This window comes from Neomonachus schauinslandi, chromosome 10, assembly GCF_002201575.2.
Source record: "Neomonachus schauinslandi chromosome 10, ASM220157v2, whole genome shotgun sequence".
NCBI lineage: Eukaryota > Metazoa > Chordata > Mammalia > Carnivora > Phocidae > Neomonachus > Neomonachus schauinslandi.
The window spans coordinates 37,376,135-37,397,609 of NC_058412.1; the positions used below are offsets into that span (position 1 = coordinate 37,376,135).

The following is a 21,475-nucleotide window of genomic DNA, read 5'->3' on the forward strand; positions in this document are numbered from 1 at the left end:
GGCGGCGGGGACCGCTCGGGCCGCGCTCTCCTAGGGGGACAGGGTGGGGAGGCAGCGTACTGCTGACTCCGTCTCCCACCCTAGAGGAAGCCAGAATGAGCAACCTTCCGGCGCCTCGCGGGGTTCCCCGCACCCCTCGTTGTGGAGCCTCGGCCCCCGGACTCGGGGCTGCGCTGCGAAGCTCGTACTCGTGGCGCTCTCGGCTAAATAGAGATCTCAACCGCGCGCCGCGCCCGATCCGACCCTGCTTATTATAACAAATGTCCCGTTTGCCGTGCGGGACTTCATATTGGCCGAGAATTCATCTGAAATATTGATTTCCTCTCACTTCGCCGGCCCAAATCGATAGCGTTGCGCCCTGGCCCCATAAATCGCCTTCCCTGCGGCCCGCCCGGCTCCATCCATCACCGCGGGCCGGGCCGCGCCTCTGCCCTATGTCCACACTTGCTGCGCGCCGGGGCGGCCGTGCCCACCGCGCCTACCGTGCCCACCGCGCCCGCCGGCCCCGACCCTGGGGCTCGGTCTCCGTAACAGTTTCCCCCTCAAGCCCCCCCCATCCCCACCCCACACACACAACCCCGGCCTGGGCCAGGAGGCGGGGAAGAGCAGGCGCCGCGGCCAGGGTCCCCCGAGCGCTTTGGAAGGCCCTGGGCCGGGTCACCGCTGGGGAGGGAGGTTCGGCCCCGCGGGCCGCCCAGTGCTCGCAGGCCGGACGCCCCGCGCTCGGCTCCCCGCCTGCCCCAGGCTCGGCAAGGAGGAGTCCGAGAGCAGCCGAGGGCACTCAGAGGCCCCCCAGGCCCGGACCACGGGCTTATTTCCCGCCGGCTTGAGGGGTGCGCGGGGCTCACGGTCCCGCGGGGGCAGCCAGGGGCAAGAGCTGCGCGCACCCGGGCACAAGGGCTTAGAGGTCGGGGGCGGCCCAGGACCTGAGAGGTACAGGATGTCCTCCCTCATGGGACATGCAAGACGGGGGTGGGGCGCGAGGGACACCCCTCTGACCGGCACGGAGAACTCCTCACCGCTCCGTGTGGTCCGCAGAAACCAAGGCCTGGGGAGGGCGGCTCGCCGGGCCGAGGGGGACCTCGGGGCCTGAGAACGGCGAGATGGCCGCAGCGGAGAGCTAGGCCAGCGGCGCCCCCAGCTGCGTCCCCGCGCAGGTGGGTCCCACGAGCCCGAGCGTCAGCTCCCCAGCCCCACCGGCCCGAGCGCACGCACGGACGCACGGCGACGCGGGGGCTCCGGGGCCTCGGCAACGCCGCGTCCTTACCGGATCTGATGGAGTTGTGAGGCATCGCCGGGGAGTCGCTCGCAGCCCGCCGAGGGCTCAGGGCTTCCTCACGCAGGTCCCCGCCGCGCCAGCCGCCACGCCGCTGCCCTGCACAGACCCAGGGGAAGGGGCATGAGATTCGATGTCCCCTATCTTATGCCTTCCCCGGGCCCTAGCCCTTAGGCTCTCATCACGTGGCAGGGGTCGGAGGATTTTTTAGGCAAAGGGTGGCCCACTTCGGCCTGGCTAACACACGTTTGCCCGGAGGATCCGGGATTAGGGGTCCTCTGAGGAAGCCCCAAACTCCAGCCCAGTGCCCTCTTCCCCTGTTGCCCCAGCCTTATCCAGTTTAACTTAGGAGAGGAAAGGCTGCCTGGCTCCCTGGCCCCTCTCCCTTCTCGAATCACCGCTGTTCCCCAGTCAGCTTTCAGCCAACCCCTGGGCAGCATACCTGGCCAGCCGGCCGCAGGCCCTCACTGCCCCGGGTCAGCCCGCGAGGGTGCCCTGGGCCCTGCGTCTCTCCTCGTTCTGAAGTTTGTTCCCATCCACCCGGCATCACCGACCGGTTTTATCCCGCCAGGGCCCTGAGAGATGGGTCTGGAGAGACTCGCAGGCCGCGGATTGGCTGGCTGGGTGCAGGGGGGTGCGGGAAGGGGAGGATTTTGCAAGGGGGACATGGCTGAGTGGACTCAGGAGTTAGAAACATTCGCTGGAGCTTCTGTTTCCAGCGGAGAGAGGAGAGGGAGGCCGCTGAGCCTTACCTCAGCAGGCCTGGAAATATTGGAGGAGTGGGAGATGGAGGCCTCAGAGCCTGAGGATGAGGGTCTCTGGTTCCTCCTGGGGTCACTGACCACCAGAAGTGAGACACCCTGCATCCCTTCTCTCACCCCCTGCTCCCCTCTGGGGAAGCAGCTTTTTCTTTTCTAAGAGGGAACTTTTGTTTTTAAGCCTGTTTCTTAAGGCAGAAGAAAGCTGCAAATAGGGCTGGAGACAGGAAGGCCCCACCTTCTCACCACAGGTGTGGACTTTTTCCAAGGCAGAACCCTGGATAGCCCCAGAACCCAAAACCCAGAACCCATAGTCTCCAACTTACCCAGACAGGAGCCACACCCTCACACCATTAGATTAATGAAAATGGTCCCATAACCTTTTGGACAGGGCTTCTTCTCCTTCCAAACACACACAGCCACCAGCCAGTCCTCTTTCTTGCCCTTTGAGGATTTTGAACTTGGGAGAACAGCTCTCACTTCAGCATGGAAGGGTGTCAGATGGGGACAGGACTGAGCTGACATCTGGCCTAGTCTGGGGGAATCGGCAGCCTTGGGAGCTGGGGGTCCTGGGTGGGGAGAAGTAGGGGTGTCTTGGGTGGGAATGAGCTGCCTCCTCTTTGGTCACAGGTTTTTCTCTTCTGTCCGGGAGGCTGGGTCCAGGGAAGATTGTGTGTGCCAACAAACGTGTTGGAACACCTTACAGGCTGGGGTGGGGGTGGGGGGCAGGGACTGGATGCTCCCCAGTCTCAGACCAGATGGCCACACTCAGGAGCACAACTCCCTCGCCTGGAAGGACTGCTGCAGGATACAGAGGCCAGAGATGGCCGAGTGAGAGGGGGGGTGAAGGGGCAGAGGGAACAGGTTATTCAGGGGGATGTGCGTGTGTATGTACACGTGTGTGCGCCCGTGTGTGTAAAAACACTATTTTTCTTAATGAAAAAAAAAGTTTTATCTTTCAGGTTAATCCGCTTCTTCCTCCCACCCAGACTTTCTCGATTTAGTAGAAATTAATCATTTTGTGAAAAGAAAGAGAAGAGAATATGCATATCCCTGAATGGATCCTCCACATTTGTAACAAGGGCTCTAAACAAAAACAATAGGGGCATTTAAATAACAATTGTTATTTAAAATTGCTCTGTAGTTTCCAAATGTCCAGCTACTGTACTTCTCTGGAAAGACCCCCTGGAGAGAGAAGATCAAGGGTGTTGGGATGGAAGTGGACCTCAGTGCAGGTCTCATGGACACCACCATGGGCCAGCTGGCCACTCCGGTGCCCGCTCAGCCTCTGTAGGGGAGCTGTGGGGAAGTAGAGGTGAAGGCAGACTGTCCACTCAGGCTCCCTCCCACCGAGGAAGCCGTGCCCAGGTGAGTCCGACAAGCTCTGACCCAAACAGTTCTGCAAACCTCAGAGGGTCTTCCCAAGTCAGGGGGCTGATAGGTACCAATCACCATGGAAACTCATGCATCCATTCTTGCCAGTGCTTTTCTCCCCCCCTCCCCAATTGACAAAACAAATCCAACCCCCCTCCCTTTTCTGGCAAACATTCTCAAAGGACAAAAACAGCAACTTATCAAAACATTCTTGTCTCATTTGTGAGCTCATTTAAAAAAGTAATTTAAATATGAAAATGAAAAGTGCAAAAAGCCCATTCACACGTCATGAGAACACCCCTTTCCCAGACTACAGGTGACAGCAGGTGGCCAGGAGGAGACCCAGCACAGAAGTTCTAGAGCTAGCAAGCAGTAAGAATACAGTAAGCCCTGCTGAGGAGATAAACCCAGGCCTCGCAGTGCTTTCTAATTACAATCAGAAATCAGGCCTGGGTTCCTTACTGCTTCTTATTTCCCTGCCACCAAGGTCAAGAAAATGGTTATTTTTATTTTTATTTTTATTTTTTATTTTTTATTTTTTTTAAAGATTTTATTTATTTATTTGAGAGAGAGACTGAGAGAGAGAGAGCACATGAGAGGGGAGAGGGTCAGAGGGAGAAGCAGACCCCCTGCTGAGCAAGGAGTCCGATATGGGACTCGATCCCGGGACTCCAGGATCATGACCTGAGCTGAAGGCAGTCGCTTAACCAACTGAGCCACCCAGGCGCCCGAAAATGGTTATTTTTAAAATTTTATTTTTAAAGATTGTTATTTATTTGACACACAGAGAGAGAGCACAAGCAGGGGGAGTGGCAGGCAGAGGGAGAGGGAGAAGCAGGCTCCCCACCGAGCAAGGAGCCTGACTTGGGGCTGGGTCCCAGGACCTGGGGATCATGACCTGAGCCAAAGGCACATGCCCCCAACTGAGCTACACAGGTGCCCCAAGAAAATAATTATTAATCAGCACCCCAACTCAAACTCTTTGACATCACTCTCCTCCTTTGCAAAATGAGAGTTTGAAATATATATTTAAATATTTAAGTTAAATATGTTAAAATATATTATGTCTATTTAAATAAGAAAATATATATTTGGAAAATTCATATCCGTGATTTTAGTTACGCATAAAAATCTTAAGCCTTCCTCTGATGTTACTTAATATTTCAAAATAAATTTAGCATCACGAATGAGAGACTCTTGGATCAATGGTACATTTAGAACACACTTTTAAAAACCAACACCTCCTTCTCCAGCTTTTCTTAGATTTGGTGCCTATAAGGTTTTCATGCTGAGATTATCAGCTGGCAACCTGTGGTTTAAACCCATTTACAATTTTTTTGAACTCAGTGTTTTTCCAAGAAAATGTAATTAATTGCTAATATGAAATTAAAGAAGAAAGAGTAACTCTGGCTTGCCTTTAAAAATTGGACAGATCTGGCCACAGATCTGAGTGTTTCTTTGTGGAAATAAATGTTCTTTCAGATTTAACATTCAAAGAGTTTGAAATACATGCCAGGTATAACTGCCTAACTCCCCTGAGTATTCTGCGATTTTTTTTTTTTTTTTAAGTTGACCTGCTGAGCTTTCAAAAGATGATCTTTCTTTCCAGGACTCGGCCGACATCGGCAGAACTAGCAGTCAGGGTTTGCCAGGGATGAGACCGAGGGCATTCCCTAGATGTGGGATTTTCAGTGCTAAAACCAAGCTGCCCTAAGCACACCAGTTGGCCCTCATAGCTGACAGAACTGGGAAAGAGGGTGGTTTGGGGTTTTTATAAGCAGCTCAGAGTTTACAGGGCCTACTGGGGTGGCTGTTTAATTGCACAGGTGGAATCCTATCACCTTCTGGCTCAGGCTCCTTGGCCCCTTGAACTCAAGGATGGGCCATGGGCCTTACTTCTTAATCCCAAGAGAGGGAGGGAATCTGGGACCCCCTCTCCCACTTTGACATGAAGTCTCAGAAGTTCCTCTATGCAGACCAGCCAGAGGCCAGCCTTGGGGGAGGATCCCCGCCCCCCAAGCCCTCCTTGCTTACCTGCCATGCCCCCTTTCCCCACATGGGAAACAATTCTGGGACTAAAGTGCATTTCCTGGGAAGAAACCAGCAGCTCTCTGCTAAGAGGTAGAAGGTGGGCGTTTCGGCCCTGGCTATGTGAAACAGGGCCATCTCCTTTCTCTGAGCCTCACTTGCTTATTCAGTGGGATGTGGGTGCAGGTGGGGAGTGAGGAGGGTACGACCGGCCTCATAGATTTGTTGCAGGATGAACAGAATTATGAATGTGGAAGCCCTTTGGAAACTACACCTCTGCACAAAAGTTAATTATTGTTAGGCAACAAAGACCAGGCAATACTTTCAAGAAGGGCGGAATTATAACTCCTCTGAAATTTTGCTGGAGAAGTCCATTCCTTTAATCCCCTCCCAAAAGCACCGAGAGTTTTTCAAACAGCCCTGTGACCCACAGGGTGATGGACAGGTGAGCTGTGGGACAGGAAAGCCCGTGTGCTGTGGGCGTGGGGTGGGCTGCCGTGGGGCCGGGGGTGTCTGTGAGGGGAACGGTGTATGGTTTGACCCACCAAAGGAGGAGCAGAGCCAATGGCAGAAGGGGAGGGCAGAGCTCCCAGCCTCGCCGACTTCCCCCCTTCACAGAGGGCAGAAGTGTTGAGGGCACCTGCAGGTTGTGCTCCACCTGCCCCCCTCCCAGCCGTGCCCAGTGGGGCTGCAGCCTCATGGGATCTCTACCCTGTCCCCACACCTCAGGAAATGGCTGACAGCCTGCCCGGAGGCCTCCTGGTGGCCCTGGCCCTGCTGGAGAATCAATCATTAATGAGCCTCTGCTCCACCCCTCCCCCTCAGGCTGTCCAAACACAGGAATAGAAATACAGGTCCTGGCGGGTGAGAGGAAAGGCCCAGGTGTGCAAGGCAGTCTGGAAAAAGCCACCATCGGCACTGTTTGTTGGTTGGTTTTGAGTTGGAGATATGTCCTGGGCACGTGTATCTCAAGCTCTTTGCCTACCCTGCAGTCTTTTGGTGACTGCCCCCGGGGTGTCTGGAGGACCCCTGAGTAGGAAAGAGCTTCACTGGGGAAGCAGAGAGGAAGGTGACAGAAGGAAAGAACAGGAACAACATATACAGGCAGAGCATGTCAACTTTTTTCTAGTTTTAATAGCTTTTTAAAATTAATTAATTTATTATTTTATTTTATTTTATTATTTTTTTAAGATTTTATTTATTTTTTTGATAGAGAGAGACACAGTGAGAGAGGGAACACAAGCAGGGGGAGTGGGAGAGGGAGAAGCAGGCTTCCTGCAGAGCAGGGAGCCCGATGTGGGGCTCGATCCCAGGACCCTGGGATCATGACCTGAGCCGAAGGCAGACGCTTAACCGACTGAGCCACTCAGGCACCCCACCTTTTTTTTTTTTTAAGTTACAAATAATTAGCAAGGCCCTTTTGCAGCCCATTTTACAGATGAGAATACTGAACCCCAGAGAAGGTAAGTAGCATATCTAAGGTTATCCAGCTGGTAGGTGGTTGACTCAATGACCAAAAAAACCACTAGCGATCCAGGCCCTGCCTTAAGTGTTGGAAATACTGGCCACCCCATCCTACTTCCTCCCACTCCCCAGCACCTACCCACCCTCCAGGCAGGAAGGAAGGTTCTGGAACCCAAAGAGTGGTCAGAGTGAGGTCAGACCTCCATGGCCAGAAAACTTTCCTGCCACAGGAAAGGAGGGCAGCTCACTTAGCAGGGATGCCCTCCCCTTGGCCAGGCCCTGGTCCAGCCCAGAGCAGCTGAAGTCAGGGCACAGGAATCTTCTCAGGCCAATGCCAGGGCACTGGAGTGGGCTGCCTTCTTGACCGCTGTTTCTGGGGAGGCGCCAAGGAAAAAACCCAGACCCAGGGCTCCTCATCAGACTCCAGGCCGGCTTTGTTCTCTGTGGCCTTGGAATGCCAGAGGTTCCTGCTGTTGATACAAACCACAGAACAGGGCATGGCCTCCCCTAACCCTTGGCAATGCCCAGGGCGCTGATGAAAAGACCAAGAGACTCTGCTGGTTGGGGAGCAGGGTCGGGGGAGAGATTGATGGATAAAGAAGATTCAGAAGGTCTCATATGCCTTTAGCCCCCAGCCTTCACTGCCTGGCCCGTGGAAGGCTCCCTGAATTCTGAGCAGAGCAATCCTGGGTGCTTTGCCACACTTTGGGTCTCGGCTGGACTCAAGACCTCTTGCATTCTGTTGTACAGCCCTGACTTCCCTGCTTTTGGAGGGGGAGCCCTGAGGGTTTACAGCTTTGGACCCTGATTTTTGTATCTCTCTTCTAGTGCTCCAGCAATATGTCCATCCTTGCTGTTCTATGGCCCCCATAGGAGGGTAGACACACTATCGCCTTGAGGGAACGCGAAGCATAGGGTTTCTTTCTAATAACAAGCACCACTACTATTATTTACAAGGTATCATTAAATGCATTTACAAGGTATCATTAAATGCTAGGGGCTATTGGGAGCCTTATACACACCCAGTGAAGCTGGGTTTTGAGGCAGCCGGGGCATAGAGGTTGCTCTGGGTCACCCCATTGCTGAGCAGCAGAGCCAGGATCTGAACTGAGGCTCATTTGAAACCTGAGCCAGCATTCTCTCCACTACCCCATGGGGTGTTTCAAGGGCATGGACAGCCATGTAGCTTCGAGAAGGCTGTTGGAACAAACTAGAAAACAAACTAGAAAATGAGTCTCATTTGTCAGTTTCAGGGACCACCCGTGGCCGATTGGGAAGAAGCTTGACCACTAGTAATGAGACCAAGGCTTCCTTGGCCCTCAGAGAGGCCAGGTAAATGAAAGAATAAAAAACAAAACAAAACAAAGAAAAGGTTGGGGTCCACAATGCATTCTACCTCTCCCTCACGGAATTCCCACGCATTTGGCAAAGCGAAGACACCAAACTCATTTGTGGCAAGAATGAGTGAATCATCCACCCATACATTTTTCTTTTTCATTTTTTTCAGCTTTCTTGAGGTATAATTCACAAATAAAATTGTAGGATATTTCAGGTGTACATCGTGGTGAATGTGTGTATACATTTTGCAAGGGTCCCCACTATCTAGTTAATGAACCCAGCCATGACCCCTCATGTTTCTCTCTCTCTCTCTTTTTTTTTTTTCGGTGAGAACCTTTAACGTTCTATTCCCTTAGCAAATGTTAACAGTGTGTTCTCTAAGCAAGTGTTAACAATGACAGTCTCAATGTTTTACGTTAGATCCTCAGACCTTAAACCTATGCAATTTTCTAAACTTTATTTATTTATTTTTCGTTTTTAAGCATATCATCTTTATGTAAGGTAGCATTTCCTTTTATTTGTCCTAAGCGCTTCTACTTTGAACCTTATAGAGTATGTGCCGGGGTCTTGCTGATTTCTGTTTATTTCGTCCCCATTCCCTGTCAGTTACAGACTTTGATCCTGTCTGCTCTGAGACTTTAGTTTTCCAAGTAGAATTACTTCCCTCAGGCTCACTCCAGCAGAGAGAGCCCAGAGTCCTGGGGAAGGATCTTTTCCCACTTGGATGCTGATACCGCCCTCCACAATGCAGAGAAAGTGTAGGAGTCATGTTGGCAGGTCTGGGAGTCTGGCAGCCAAAGCTAGAAACCTGGCACATTCCTGTAAGGGCTGTGTGATTGGTGCCAATCACCCAATCAAACTTCTCTGAGCCCGAGTTTCCAAGTCTGAGAAGTGAGACAACTAACGGTACTTCTCTTTTATTATATTGTGGTGATTAAGTCAGACAAAGTGCTTGGAACTCAGCAGGTACTCAGAAAATGCTAGCCACAGTAAGGACGATAGAGACCATTGTCTCCAAGTATGGTGTCACTGCCACCATACTCAACACCAGAAGACACTGGAAGTTCCAAAGGTGGTCATGGAGTGAGGGGACTGGGGAGAAGGAGGACTGAACATTCTGGGTCCTAGGACAACTTGTCCCCCGGCATATGTGAGCTGTTTCCTTTCCCCCATCATCTGCAGATGTGCACTCACCCAGCACCCTGGCCCCTATTCTCTGAGTGCCCTCTGAGTGCCACACTCATGGATCAGAACCCGCTCCATTGCCTGAAGGGCCTGCCAAGTTCTTCAGCCTGAGAACTCCCCTCCCAGAGAGTGTTCCTGGGGCTCTAGAGGGTGGCATCCACAATAGAAGACATCCGTTTCTGGGAGGTGTCCAGAGCTCTGACTCTCCAGACTCAACTTCAAGGTGGGTGATGTCTGACCTAACTGCCACTTTCTAATTCATTGAAAAGCCAGAGTCTTTGCGAGTTTTCTTTCTGTATTTATTTATTTATAGCTTATATGCATAATATATCATAAATAATCCAAACAGTAATGACAGATGGCTCCCACCCTCCAGTCCTTAGCCAGAGGTAACCCTGTTATCTATTTGATGTTTGTCCTTCCAGAACTTTGCTATTCGTACCTTATGTCTGTTACGGTAGAAATTATGACCTTTGTTTTAGGAGCGTGTGTTTCAGCATACATAATAGCATACTGTATGTAAATCTTGCTCTGCAAGTTGCTTTTATTCGCTTAGCCATGTCTTGAACATTTCTACATGTCAGGACATAGCTCTATCTTCTTCTTTTGAACTTCTCAGTCACAGTCCAAAACATGGATTTAATGCAGCCTAAATAAGTGTCCCCCTTTCCATGTATTTTTACGTTCCACCTTTTTTCTTATCAAAATTGGTCTGCAACAAACTCGTTGTGCACATGTGTGAATATTTTCCTGGAGAAATGGGAGATGAGAAATCAATCATGGGGGCACAGGGTGGGCTCCTTTAAAATAGGCAGGACTAATTGGCTTCCCAGTAGTCTAGTCTCGCTTCTCTCTTCATTGCTCTTGAATATTCCTTCAAAGATGGAAGGTAAGCAGGTCAGGAAGAGTAAGAAGGGAGGTACCTGTGAGGTTTCCTAATCCAGGGTCATTGTCATCCTCTAGGCAGTGACCAAGGTGTACAAAAGTCAGGGTGGGCGTCCTGACTGGGGAATGCTCTTCATCCTGAGAACATTCCTGACTGCACAGAACTAATCGGGGAATGACGAGAGGGTACACTGCAACCCCCTGGGATCCCAAGGCCACCTTCACAGATCAGACTGGGTGACTGAATTCATTGTTATGGTCTTTCTTTCAGGATTTAAGAGAGAGCCGGCCCCTCATGCTTGAGACTCAGTCGCTCCATTCCAGAGCCTGAGGAGTTGTGAGCTCAAAATCAGAGAGACCTGGGTTTATGACGCAGCCCTGCCCTGAGCTTTGTGATCTTGGGAAAGTCACTCTGATTCTCAGGTCCCTCATACTTAGTAAAAAAAATGCATATCATATTCACATCCTATGAGCAAGTTTCTGTGAAAGTGGCTTGCAAATTGTTAAGAAATGGAGAAATGTGAAGGATGATGAATTCGAAGCAATCATGATGATGAATATAATGCCAGGGTTGCCTCACCGGAGAGCCTCTCTCTCTCCCTCCTTCTCTCTCTCCTTCCCTCCCTTTCTCTGAATTTAGTTGCACAGATGTTATCAAGCATCTACTAAGAGCTGGGCACTCTGCTAGGACCTGGGAACACAGTTCCCAGGTTGGAAGAGGCTGTGTTCCCATGATTCCCTGAGGGGTGATGGGAATATTGGGGCTGGAGAGAAGCAATGTTGTCATACTCAGCTCTTGACTCTCGATTTCATCCTTGGTCTGGTGGTGACAGGTTGCAGCCCTGCGAAGACCCGATTGAATATAAGTGCTATTCCTGTCTTTTCTTCCTACATCCTCTGAAGGGCTCAGAGCTTGGGTCCCCCAAAAGTTGTAATCACTGCAGGCAGATCTGGCTCTTCTCACCTCAAAACCTTCCAATGGCCAGGGGGAAGTTTCTGTCTGACGACAGATCAGACAAGAGAGGATGGAGATGTTGGTCCAGGACCCAGACTGTCATAGACCGGCTGACGGAGGGGATAGGGAGGAGGCATGTGCCTCAAATTGCCCCAGGGTTTTGGATTTCAAACCCCATCCCAACCTGGATACCAATAGCCCCCCTGTGGCTGAACCATAGACAGATGCTCAACGGGATGAAGGAGGAGGTAGAAAGGTATACAAGGTGTGTCTGCCTCTGCATGGGCAGTAAAAAAAGAGCACAGGCTGACAGTCAGGAAGTTAGGGTGCCAGGCTTGGGACGGAGGCGGCAGGACCTTGGGGAGGTCACTCAGCTTCTCAGGCCTTCGTGTCCCCTTCTCCATAAAGAAGAAGAATGCTGGAGCTGGAATGTATACTGGCTCCCAAGTAATAGTGGAGAGGAGTATTTCCTAGAGTTGTGCCGCCAGCGAAAACCACTCACTGTGCCTACACCCAAGTGTTCTTGTTTTGAATACAAAGTGCTTAAGGATATCTTCCCTTTTAATCTCATTGGGTTGGCTCTTGGGAGTCATTGTGTGAGCAAGCACTTTGAAAATCCCTAGGTTGTAATAATACTGTAGCCTGATACACTATAGTAAATAAATGCTGTCATATCCACGATTTCATTTAATACGCTTGTCAGTTCATACGTCTATTACTATGCATTATTATGTATATCTACTATACAATAATGTAAAATACTACATATAATATATATCAAATAGATAATATATATCACTATATATATATACTGTATGTATATATATACTATTATATATAATATATATACATATATACACATATATATACATATATGTATATATGCATGTGTGTGTGTGTATATATACATATATAGATGCTGGCATGAGATTCTAATATGTTCCAATGCATATTCAGTGGCCCCCTCAGTCACTCAGAGAAAATGACACAATCCCCAAGTCCTCCTCCATCAGCGCATGCCACCCCGTCACTTCCTTCTTACACCTCCTTTCCTCTCCCCCTCTTTGATTCTGCTCCAGACACACTGGCTTCTTGGCCTTCCTCAGATATGCCAGGCTTGCTCTCACTCACTTAGCCCATGCTTGCCTCACCTCCAAGTCTTGGCCCAAACACCTTCTCACTGAATCCTTCTCCAGTCCTCCTTGTTGCAGCTTTCTCCCTGACTCTTTATTCCTGTTCCTCTGCTTTATTTCTCTCTGCCACTGGCATATTATATTTATCACTTATTTATTTGTTTGTCACCTGCTCCCCCCCCACACACCACCACCAGTAACAGATAAGTGGCATGAGCATGGCAGGGAATGCTCATCGGTTTTACTCACTTTTGTGTCCTCTGGGCCTAGAATAGTGCCTGGTACACAGGAGGGGCTCAGTAAACATTTGTGTTTGCATGAGTGTTTGATGAAATGAGTGTTAGCAACAAGGATAACAATGATTTTATTGTGACCAAATGGTGCTAGGCACTGGACACACAGCAGCTAACAAGACAAACACTGGGCCAAAGTCTCAGCTGTGCATGCCCCTCATTGGTTCTTGGCAACTGGTGGTAGAAGCAGAAACTCAGTAGCCCTTAACTCTTTACCTGGGAAGTCTGCTCGCCTGTTCCTTCTTTGTTCCAGGCATCTGAGGATCCTCTGAGTAGCATCTAGGTGGAAGTTGGGCTCAGGCCCCGGCCAGGGTCGATGAGAGGTGTACAGGGAGTGGCCTCCCCTAGATCCCAAGGGCAGGGGGGGACAACCAGACCAACCTCCTCCTCTTTGGCATTCAGCCCTGCCACCAAGGGCTCCAAATCTCTGGGCAAAGGTCACACCACCTGCTGCCCAGGGGACATGTGACCAGAGTGCTGCTGAGTTGGAACAAGCCACACAATCAGGTCATTGTGCTAAACATGCAGGTCCCCTTGCCAAGACACACCCCATTCCATCACTGCCAGGCCTTTCTGGGGCCCTGATTTACAGGGGCCCCAAACTGGGGAAGGTGTTGTCTCAAAGGTCTTAGGGGAGGAGGGGTGTCTTCTGGGAAACCCATTTACTCTGGTCTGCTCCGAGAGCCAGGAAGAAGTAGATCAGCGAGAAGCAAGCAGTAAGCCCATCCTGGCTTTAGGCCCCACGAGGAATGACAGCCACTGGCAATATCATTACTGTTTGACTCTTGGTGACACTTTGGCTTTAACTATTGTCCTCCAACCTTTGCTTTGGGTGGTGAAGACTGCTGATCACTAACTTTGATATTTTAGAAATCCAAAGGTTTTCCTCCTATCATGACTGGGTCCAGGGATTCCCATGAAGCCCACTCTCGGAAGGAGATCTTCCTTCACAGAACCAGCAGGCCACTAGACAAGGATTTGGGGCTACTGAACTCTGGGTGAAACTGCCAGACTAAAAAACATGGTGGGTGGGGCGTTCTGGAGAGCCAGACCAAGCTGTCAGGGAGTACATCCCAGCTTCTCTGCTTTTAAGCTGAATGGCCTTGGGCAAGATACCTAACCTCTCTGAGACTTAGTTTCCTCATCTATAAAATGGAGATGATAATGCTTGCCATATATGATTGTAGATGATCTTAAACAAAATCAGGTCTGTAAAATATTGGCCTGCACCACAAGAATGTGTTTGTTACTGTCGCTGGAGGAATGAGGAGTAGAACAGGGCTTTGCACCCTCTGCGCACTTAGGCAAAGCTTACTGGTAGGTTTCACTCCACAGGCCATTCAGTGACTATAAGAGAGTCCCACCAAGCTTGGGTTATTTTTTTTTTTTTCCTTATAGGTGACCCTAAGGGAGATGGCACGATGCAGTAGCTTCCAGCTGGGTGGACACAGCAACCTTGATTTTAACAGTCTGGAGAATAAGGAATTTGCTTGTTACACTGCAAGATTCTTGAGCACCCAGCGTGTAGAGAGTAAAACAGAGGTGAATCTGCACTTGATCTTAGCCAAAAGCCTGAGAAGTGATAAGAGGTGAATTGGAGTCAGGGAGCTTGAGGTCCCAGGTACTCCTTATGGGTTCAGAGGTCCCAGTTCTGCTTTGCTCTAGTCCTCAGCATACCTTTCCCTGATGAAAGAGGGAAAGACAATAAACAGCACTCACCCTTTGCCATGTTACTTGCGGGAAAGATATTGTTTTACAGGCTGGGGTCCAGGCACCTGAGGGACCCTTGCCCATAACCCTGGTTCTTGAGCCCCAGTAGGTGATTTTTGTGTTCCAAGTTTTATCTCTCCAGAGTCATTCTCCAGAGGAACATCCTCCCTTCCCCACCCGTACCCACTGACATATGAAGGAAGGTCTGGGCAAGGGAGAAGGAGCATTACAATTATTAGAAGTTAATTTTTTTGGCATATGTGTGTCCATTCTCCCACATCATTTGTTGAATAGACTCTCTTTTGCCCCATTGAACTGCTTTTGAACTTTTGTCAAAAATCCGCTGGACATATTTGTATGACTCCATTTCTGATCTCCTAAGACCCATTAATCTATGTATCTCTCCATCTGCCAATACTATACTATCTTCGTTACTGTAACTTTATAGTAATTCTTAAAACTGAGTAATGTGAATCCTACAACTTTTTTCTTTATGCAAAATTATTTTGACTATTCAAGTTTTCTTTGCCTTCCCATAAAAATTCTTTTACTTTTACTTTTACGATTCATTTAATGGCAAGTGGTAATCATCAAACTGGTAATGGTTATCCTCAAGTTATTACACTAGCTGTGTTGTCATTTCTCAGGGTTGATCAGATAACATAGGGTCAGATATTCCCTACAGAAGATGAATCATATGAATCAGAATCAGTTCATCACCAGCATTTATAAAACCAGACGTAGAAAAAGAACTAGGTCTGGGGACTCGTGCATGGGCTTAATATAGCGAATGTTTAGCCTGGGAGGAGCATTACAATTATTGAGCACCTACTTCTTCGTAAGCACCAACTAGGTGGTAGACGCTGTCCAAGGTGCTGCCTGTGTGCCATGTCCGCCATTCTGGGCGCTCTTACTCCTTTCTAAAGAAAAGGGCCCCGAGACCTTGAATTTTGGAGCTGGATAGTCTTGGAGGCTCTGCTTTACCACTTACTGGAGGGCCTTACCAAGTGACTTAGCCTCTTGCGGCCTCAGTCGCCTCCCCTGTGAGATGGGGATAATTAGAACACCTACATTTTGAGGGTTGTTGAAGATTAAATAAGTAAAGCACATGACACAGGGTTTGCTAAGCGCTTTGAAGTTCTTAGGGATCATGATGATAATAAAATAGCGAGGGCTTTGAAAGGCTCCCCCAGATGTTATCCTTGGCCTCAGTGCTACCTGGAATTCCCGGCTACGCAGCAGAGAGGTCCTGACGCTGGCAGTTCTGGGAGTCCAACTCTATTTCTCACTTGCCTAGTCCCTTGGGGCCATTTATTTCCTCCAGACAATTTTGATTCTGGGGTCTGAGAGTTAGGTCCCAGGGCGCTGGGTCAGCGGCGCAATGTCAGAGCTATTCCAAAGGACAGAAAGGCCCCTCTTCTCCTCCAGGCGCCCTCGTCTGCGCGGGGAGGAGGGTGGGGGCCCGGAGAAGGGGCCGCGACGAGGGCGAGCCCCGCGTGGGCCGACTCCCTCCCCGCCCGGCCGCGGCAGACTTGCTCTAGTTCCCTCCTCCCACCGGCTGGGTCTCCAGGTGCCTTCCTTTAATTAAAAGTCTTTAGCCTTCCGCGACACTGGCCCTCATTTGCATGGGAGCCCTCCCTTTATGCAGCCTCGGTATCAGAGCGAGCCAGGAGGTTAACGGAGCGTCCTCGCGCCGCGTCCCGGGACAGCCGGCTGGGCTGAGCCGAGCGCCCCGTCCCCGCCGCGGCCCCCGGGGACTCCGCGCGCCGCGGGGCGGGGAGCTGCCGGGTTTCCAGCCGCTCTGCCGCCCGGCCTGGCTCGCCTGGCTAGAAGCGGGCGGGAGCAGAGACGCCCGAGGCTTCCCGGAGCCGGCCGGGGCATGGGCCGCCTCCCGCCTCTGCGCATTTACAGCCCGCGCCCTCTGCGGTCCTTGCAGCCTGGGCGGGTTCCTCCGCGTTTCTGCAGCCTCCGGAGCGGGTCTGTACGCCTAGGAATCAGCGAGGAAGGCGGGTGTTTTCCAATCACCTGTGTGTGCCAGACACTGGACTGAGTTCCCGGGGTGTTGCTGGGCAAGTCATGATTCCCGCCCCAAGGAACCAAGAGCTGATCAGGGGGAAATTGTATTGGCGATTACGCAAAGAACTGTGGTATCCAGGCAGAAGGTGGTTAAAAACTGCAGGAAGGCTTCACCTCAAGGGGCCCTGGAGTTCAGAGGAAAGGAGGAAGTGAACTGCCAGTTAATGCCAGTGCCTTACCTCCTGGGAGGAGGGGGAGGAGGAGGAAGAGAAAGAGGAGGAGAAGGAGAAGAGGAGGAGGAGGAGGAGGAGGAGGAGGAGGAGGAGGAGGAGGTTCTGATGCTTAGAAAAATCAGGCAAATTCACCAAGGTGATATAGATGGTTTAAGCCCAGGCCAGCCCTCCTCCTAGGCCCATCTTTTCCCACTCTGAAGGAAAGGAAGCATCCACCCTGGAGTGACCAAATTCCTTCCCTTCCAGGTGCTCATGCTGGAGTGCCGAATATAAACACAGTCCTGGGAGACTCTAGGTCAAGGTCTTCGCTTCTGAGCCCCTAGTGGGCTCTACCTCATGGTTCTGGTTTCCTCAGCAGACCTGGAATTTTCTGTAGAACTTCCCCCAGTCTGTTCAGTGCCCCATCCACTGGAGTCCCTCCATCACCAGCAGCCCCAGTGTCTCAAGGTCAGGGAGATGAGAGCAGTCAACCCTTTTTACGTAGCAGGCCCAATTCTTAGAGATAAGGAAGAGGAGTTGCAGCGAGCGCCGCTCTGTCTTTGCTTCCATTTTTACTCCTCCTTTTCTCAGATTGGTTCCAAAGACCTCCCTTCTCCCAAATTCTGTGAACTAGTTTAACTCCTCCTTTCTACAAGTCCCCTTTCCCCTTTTCATTTCCTTGGACTCGACAGACACCATGGGGTCCTGGAGTTACTGTGACTTTCTCCAGGCAGAGTGCCTGATGCAGACTAGACAACCAGTAATGAATGGATGCGTATGCTCAGACTCCAACTCAGGCTTCCATGGTAAAGACAGAGGAGGCAAGAGACATGGACCAGCATGGGGAAGGGTTAGAGCCCCTCGTTCACTGGCTTGTTTCCCCACCATCCCATAGTCGTCTGGAGTGTAGACAGGAGGCTATCTTGCCATCAGCCCATCCTACAATACTCTGGAAGAAGGTAGGCAGCATTCCCACTCACTTTACTATGTGAAGCCTCTGGAACTGGGAGTCTGAAGGGACTCCTTTGCCTCCTGGAGCCAGCCCAGCCCAGCAGACAGTCAGCTGACAGTTCTCCAGGTCCAGGAGAGGGTAGGGTGAGCTCAGGACTTATTTTCAAGGCATTTTCAGGAAGGCATTCCCCTTCCCTGCTAGTTGGTGGAGCACATGGTACAGAAGTCCCCCATTAGCATTTCTTGGCCATGCACCCCAGAGAGGGGTGAGCTCTCCCTTCACCCTTGCCATGCGTGCTCAGGCGGATTGGGGGAGGTGAGGAGGCTGCCATGAGCAATGGCAGCAACGAACACCTCCAGAGCACTTTTCAAAAGCATTACCTCATATCATCCTGGCGAGCAATGGCTGACGTTCTTGTTGATCTGCTTCATGGATGAGCAAAGTAAGACTCTGACAGGCTAAATCATATATCCAGGGTTGCCTAACTCCTGAGTATTGGCCAGGATATGGCCAGAGACTAGAGTGGTTAGGAAAGGCCATCTAGAAAGCAAGTGGGGCCTGGAAAGGACCCTCACCTTTCCAGGCTTGCCCAGGAAAGTGGAATTTTCTCGAACAGGACACTTGAAAGAACACCTTCCTTGAAATGGCCTCCAGTAGGTCTCTCCTCTAATTTGGACACTGCGACTGTCAAGATATATTAAAACACAAACATTTTTATTGAGAAGAGTGTGAAGTATGAATCCTAAGGCCCAACAGACACTAGAGAGCCCTGGGCCATTCGATTAGCTTGCTGTCACCCAGAAAGCAGAGAGCATGACCCTCAGGGGATGCCCCCACAACTTGAAAGAGTTGTGCGAGGATTGGAGATGAGGAGGGGAGGAAGACAAGGGTCTGAGCAGTGAGCCCTGTGAGCAGAAGCGTTAAAGGAGGGGTGCTGAGGGCTGGAAAAAAGGCCTCCCTGAGGCCGGATCCTGAGACTGCCTTGCTCTCTGCCTTGCACAAATTTTGGTACATGTGGGTTCTCAAGAAATATTGGAAGTAGTAAGTATTAAATGACTGTGCCCAGAAGAAATCCTTGAGGGAGAAGATATGGGAGCAGGAGAGGAGCCCGGCAGACAGATCTTGTGCAGGTGGATTCTATTTTCAGATTGGATCCTTGTGAGAGAGGGCGTGGGGTGGGGTGCATATGCGCCAATGTGCGGGAAACCCTCCTTTTCTTGGCCACAGAAAAAGAGAGACATTTCCTAAAAGGTTTAAGAAAGTTTAATTGATTTTAAAGCTGAATATGCAATTAGGCTTGGCCTGGGGGTGGGTTCTGTGGGACTGGGTGAGGGTGCTGGCTTGGTAGAATGTGGACAGTTCTTCACTGATGAGGTGAAAGGAAAGGTCTGGGTAGGTTTAGAGGCTCAAGGAAAGTTCATCCTGTAGGAGGGAGGCTTATCTCCACCTAGTGCAGACAAAATAGCATCAGCAGTGCCAACGGTCTTCCTGGATGATATATTCATTAAACTCTTTAGTTGCAAGTAAAGGCAACTAATTTGGATCAATTAGAGAGAATATTTTCACTGCTAAAGCAAGTAGAATTTCTTCTCCTTCCTGCTCTTCCCTCCCAACTCCTCTCTCTCTCTCTCTCCCTCCTCTTCTCCTCCCTCTCCTTCCCCCCTCCTTCCTCCGCTTTTATCTCCCCTCCTCCTCCTCCCTTCTTCTCCTCCCCTCCCCCCTCCCTCCTTCTTCCTTCTAAATTGACTTCTTTGGGCTTTAAACCTGCCTCTAGCCCTAACATGGGGATTTGGTGAATTAACACATGATTTCATTCTTGGCATTTTAAATGCAACTGTGATCAAATCCCCAGAGGTGATCCTCCCATCAGCTAGTATGGAGACATCTGGGATGCTCCTGAGTCCAGTAGATGCTTTATTCTGTTTGGGCTAGAATATTCCGGCTGAGAAAGGGGTTATCCTGGGCCACAGGTCACATGGCCTTTTCTGGAGACAAGCCAGGAAAAATGGTGGAGGCAGTGGGCAGTGGTTGAGGTTGGTGAGACTCACTTTTCTAAATTCTTTTTTTTTTAAAGATTTTATTTATTTATTTGAGAGAGAGAATGAGATAGAGAGAGAGCATGAGAGGGGGGAGGGTCAGAAGGAGAAGCAGACTCCCTGCTGAGCAGGGAGCCCGATGCAGGACGCCATCCCGGGACTCCAGGATCATGACCTGAGCCGAAGGCAGTCTCTTAACCGACTGAGCCACCCAGGCTCCCGAGACTCACTTTTCAGAGTCAAAGAGAAAGAGAGCGAAGGCTCATCAGGCATAGAGTCTTGGTCCCTGCATTCCATATCTCTGTGTGCATATACAGGGGTGTTCTTTCCATCCCCCACCTTGGAAGTCTTCAAAGGATTAGAGCTCAGGACCAGCACTGGTCAAAGTTCACAAGTTTTGTTTGTTTCATTCCTAGCTCCTATTTCCTTTTGGGGAGTGGGATGGGGATACAGAACAGGTTGGGGGAGGGAGAGGGGCAGCAAACATGATGAGTCCCTGAGGGCTAAGGCAAAGGAAAAAACAAGTCCGCAAGAAGCTGGTCTGGGTTTGTGAAGGTCTGAGCGCTTCAAATGTCGTTCTGGGATTCCCAGCTAGTGTCCTTGGTGGTTTCTTTCCATTGGCTAGCCTGCCTGTAAATCAGGTAGGTGCCACCAGGTGGAGAAGTGTCTGGATTACAGCCTCATGAGTGTGGGTAACTGAGAAGATAAAAGGGTTTAATCATCATTCTTAAAACTGTTCCTACACACAAACACACACACACACACACACACACACACCCCAAAATACTAATTATTGAGAAAGGACTCCTCCACCAGCAAGTATTGTAAATTTATGAAAGTTACTTAGTTATCACTAATCCTCTCCAGGACTTTGTTACTTTTTCTTGCAAAATGATTTCTAAGTCCCCTCCGAAATTCTAGGAGTCCATAATATAACATTTACAACAAGGCTTATTCTACTTACCTTTGATTTTTCCTAGCTTTTTAGGACTGTGGGATCTCACTCCCATTCCCCATCTCTTTCTTTCTTTCTTTTTTTTTTTTTAAAGATTTTTTATTTATTTATCTGAGAGAGAGAATGGGAGACAGAGAGCATGAGAGGGAGGAGGGTCAGAGGGAGAAGCAGACTCCCTGCCGAGCAGGGAGCCCGATGTGGGACTCGATCCTGGGACTCCAGGATCATGACCTGAGCCGAAGGCAGTTGCTTAACCAACTGAGCCACCCAGGCGCCCCTCTTTTTTTTCCTAAGTTTTATTTATTTATTTGAGAGAGAGATAGCAGAGGGAGGGGCAGAGGGAGAGGGAGAGAATCTCAAGCAGACTCCCTGCTGAGCTTGGAGCCTGATGTGGGGCTCCATCCCAGGGCCCTGAGTTCACGACCTGAGCTGAAACCAAACTGACTGAACTACCCAGGCACCCCTTCATCTCTTTCTTTTTTTTTTTTTTTTTTAAGATTTTATTTATTCATTTGACAGAGAGAGAGAGCACACAGACCGGAGGAGTGGGAGCGGGAGAAGCAGTCTCCCCACCAAGCAGGGATCCCGATGCGGTGCTTGATCCCAGGACCCTAAGATCATGACCCAAGCTGAAGGCAAACGCTCAACCAGACTGAGCCAGCCAGGTGCCCCCCTTCATCTCTTTCTTTCTTATGGTTTCCTTCAGCTGTGTCTCTTTTAACATCAATAACCATTCCACATCAATTTCCTCAACTTCTGTCTGCTCTATTTAAAAGATGTCTGTATCTCTCCACTTATCCATTCTCCTCTTTTCTCTGGTGTATTAGACAAAAACTGTGTGCTTTCTCGGATTCCTTCAACTGCCTCCTTTCTCTCTCTTGTTTGGAGCACATTCCATCCTCTTA

At 50.2% G+C, this 21,475-nt stretch overlaps 1 protein-coding gene and 1 pseudogene across 1 annotated transcript in view; both read right to left on the reverse strand.

The window, feature by feature from the left end:
• Window positions 1-1,798, reverse strand: part of PAX8 (paired box 8) — a 56,684-nt gene extending 54,886 nt beyond the window's left edge. Inside the window, exons 1-2 of the mRNA XM_021697723.2 lie at window positions 1,719-1,798; window positions 1,268-1,375 (exon numbers count right to left, since the gene is read on the reverse strand). Coding sequence (XP_021553398.2) covers window positions 1,268-1,292 — 25 coding nt within the window. The 5' untranslated portion in view covers window positions 1,293-1,375; window positions 1,719-1,798. The remainder of the gene's footprint in view (window positions 1-1,267; window positions 1,376-1,718) is intronic.
• A 13,312-nt stretch (window positions 1,799-15,110) lies between these two features.
• LOC123326103 lies at window positions 15,111-15,216 on the reverse strand (annotated as a pseudogene).
• Window positions 15,217-21,475: the final 6,259 nt, after the last annotated feature.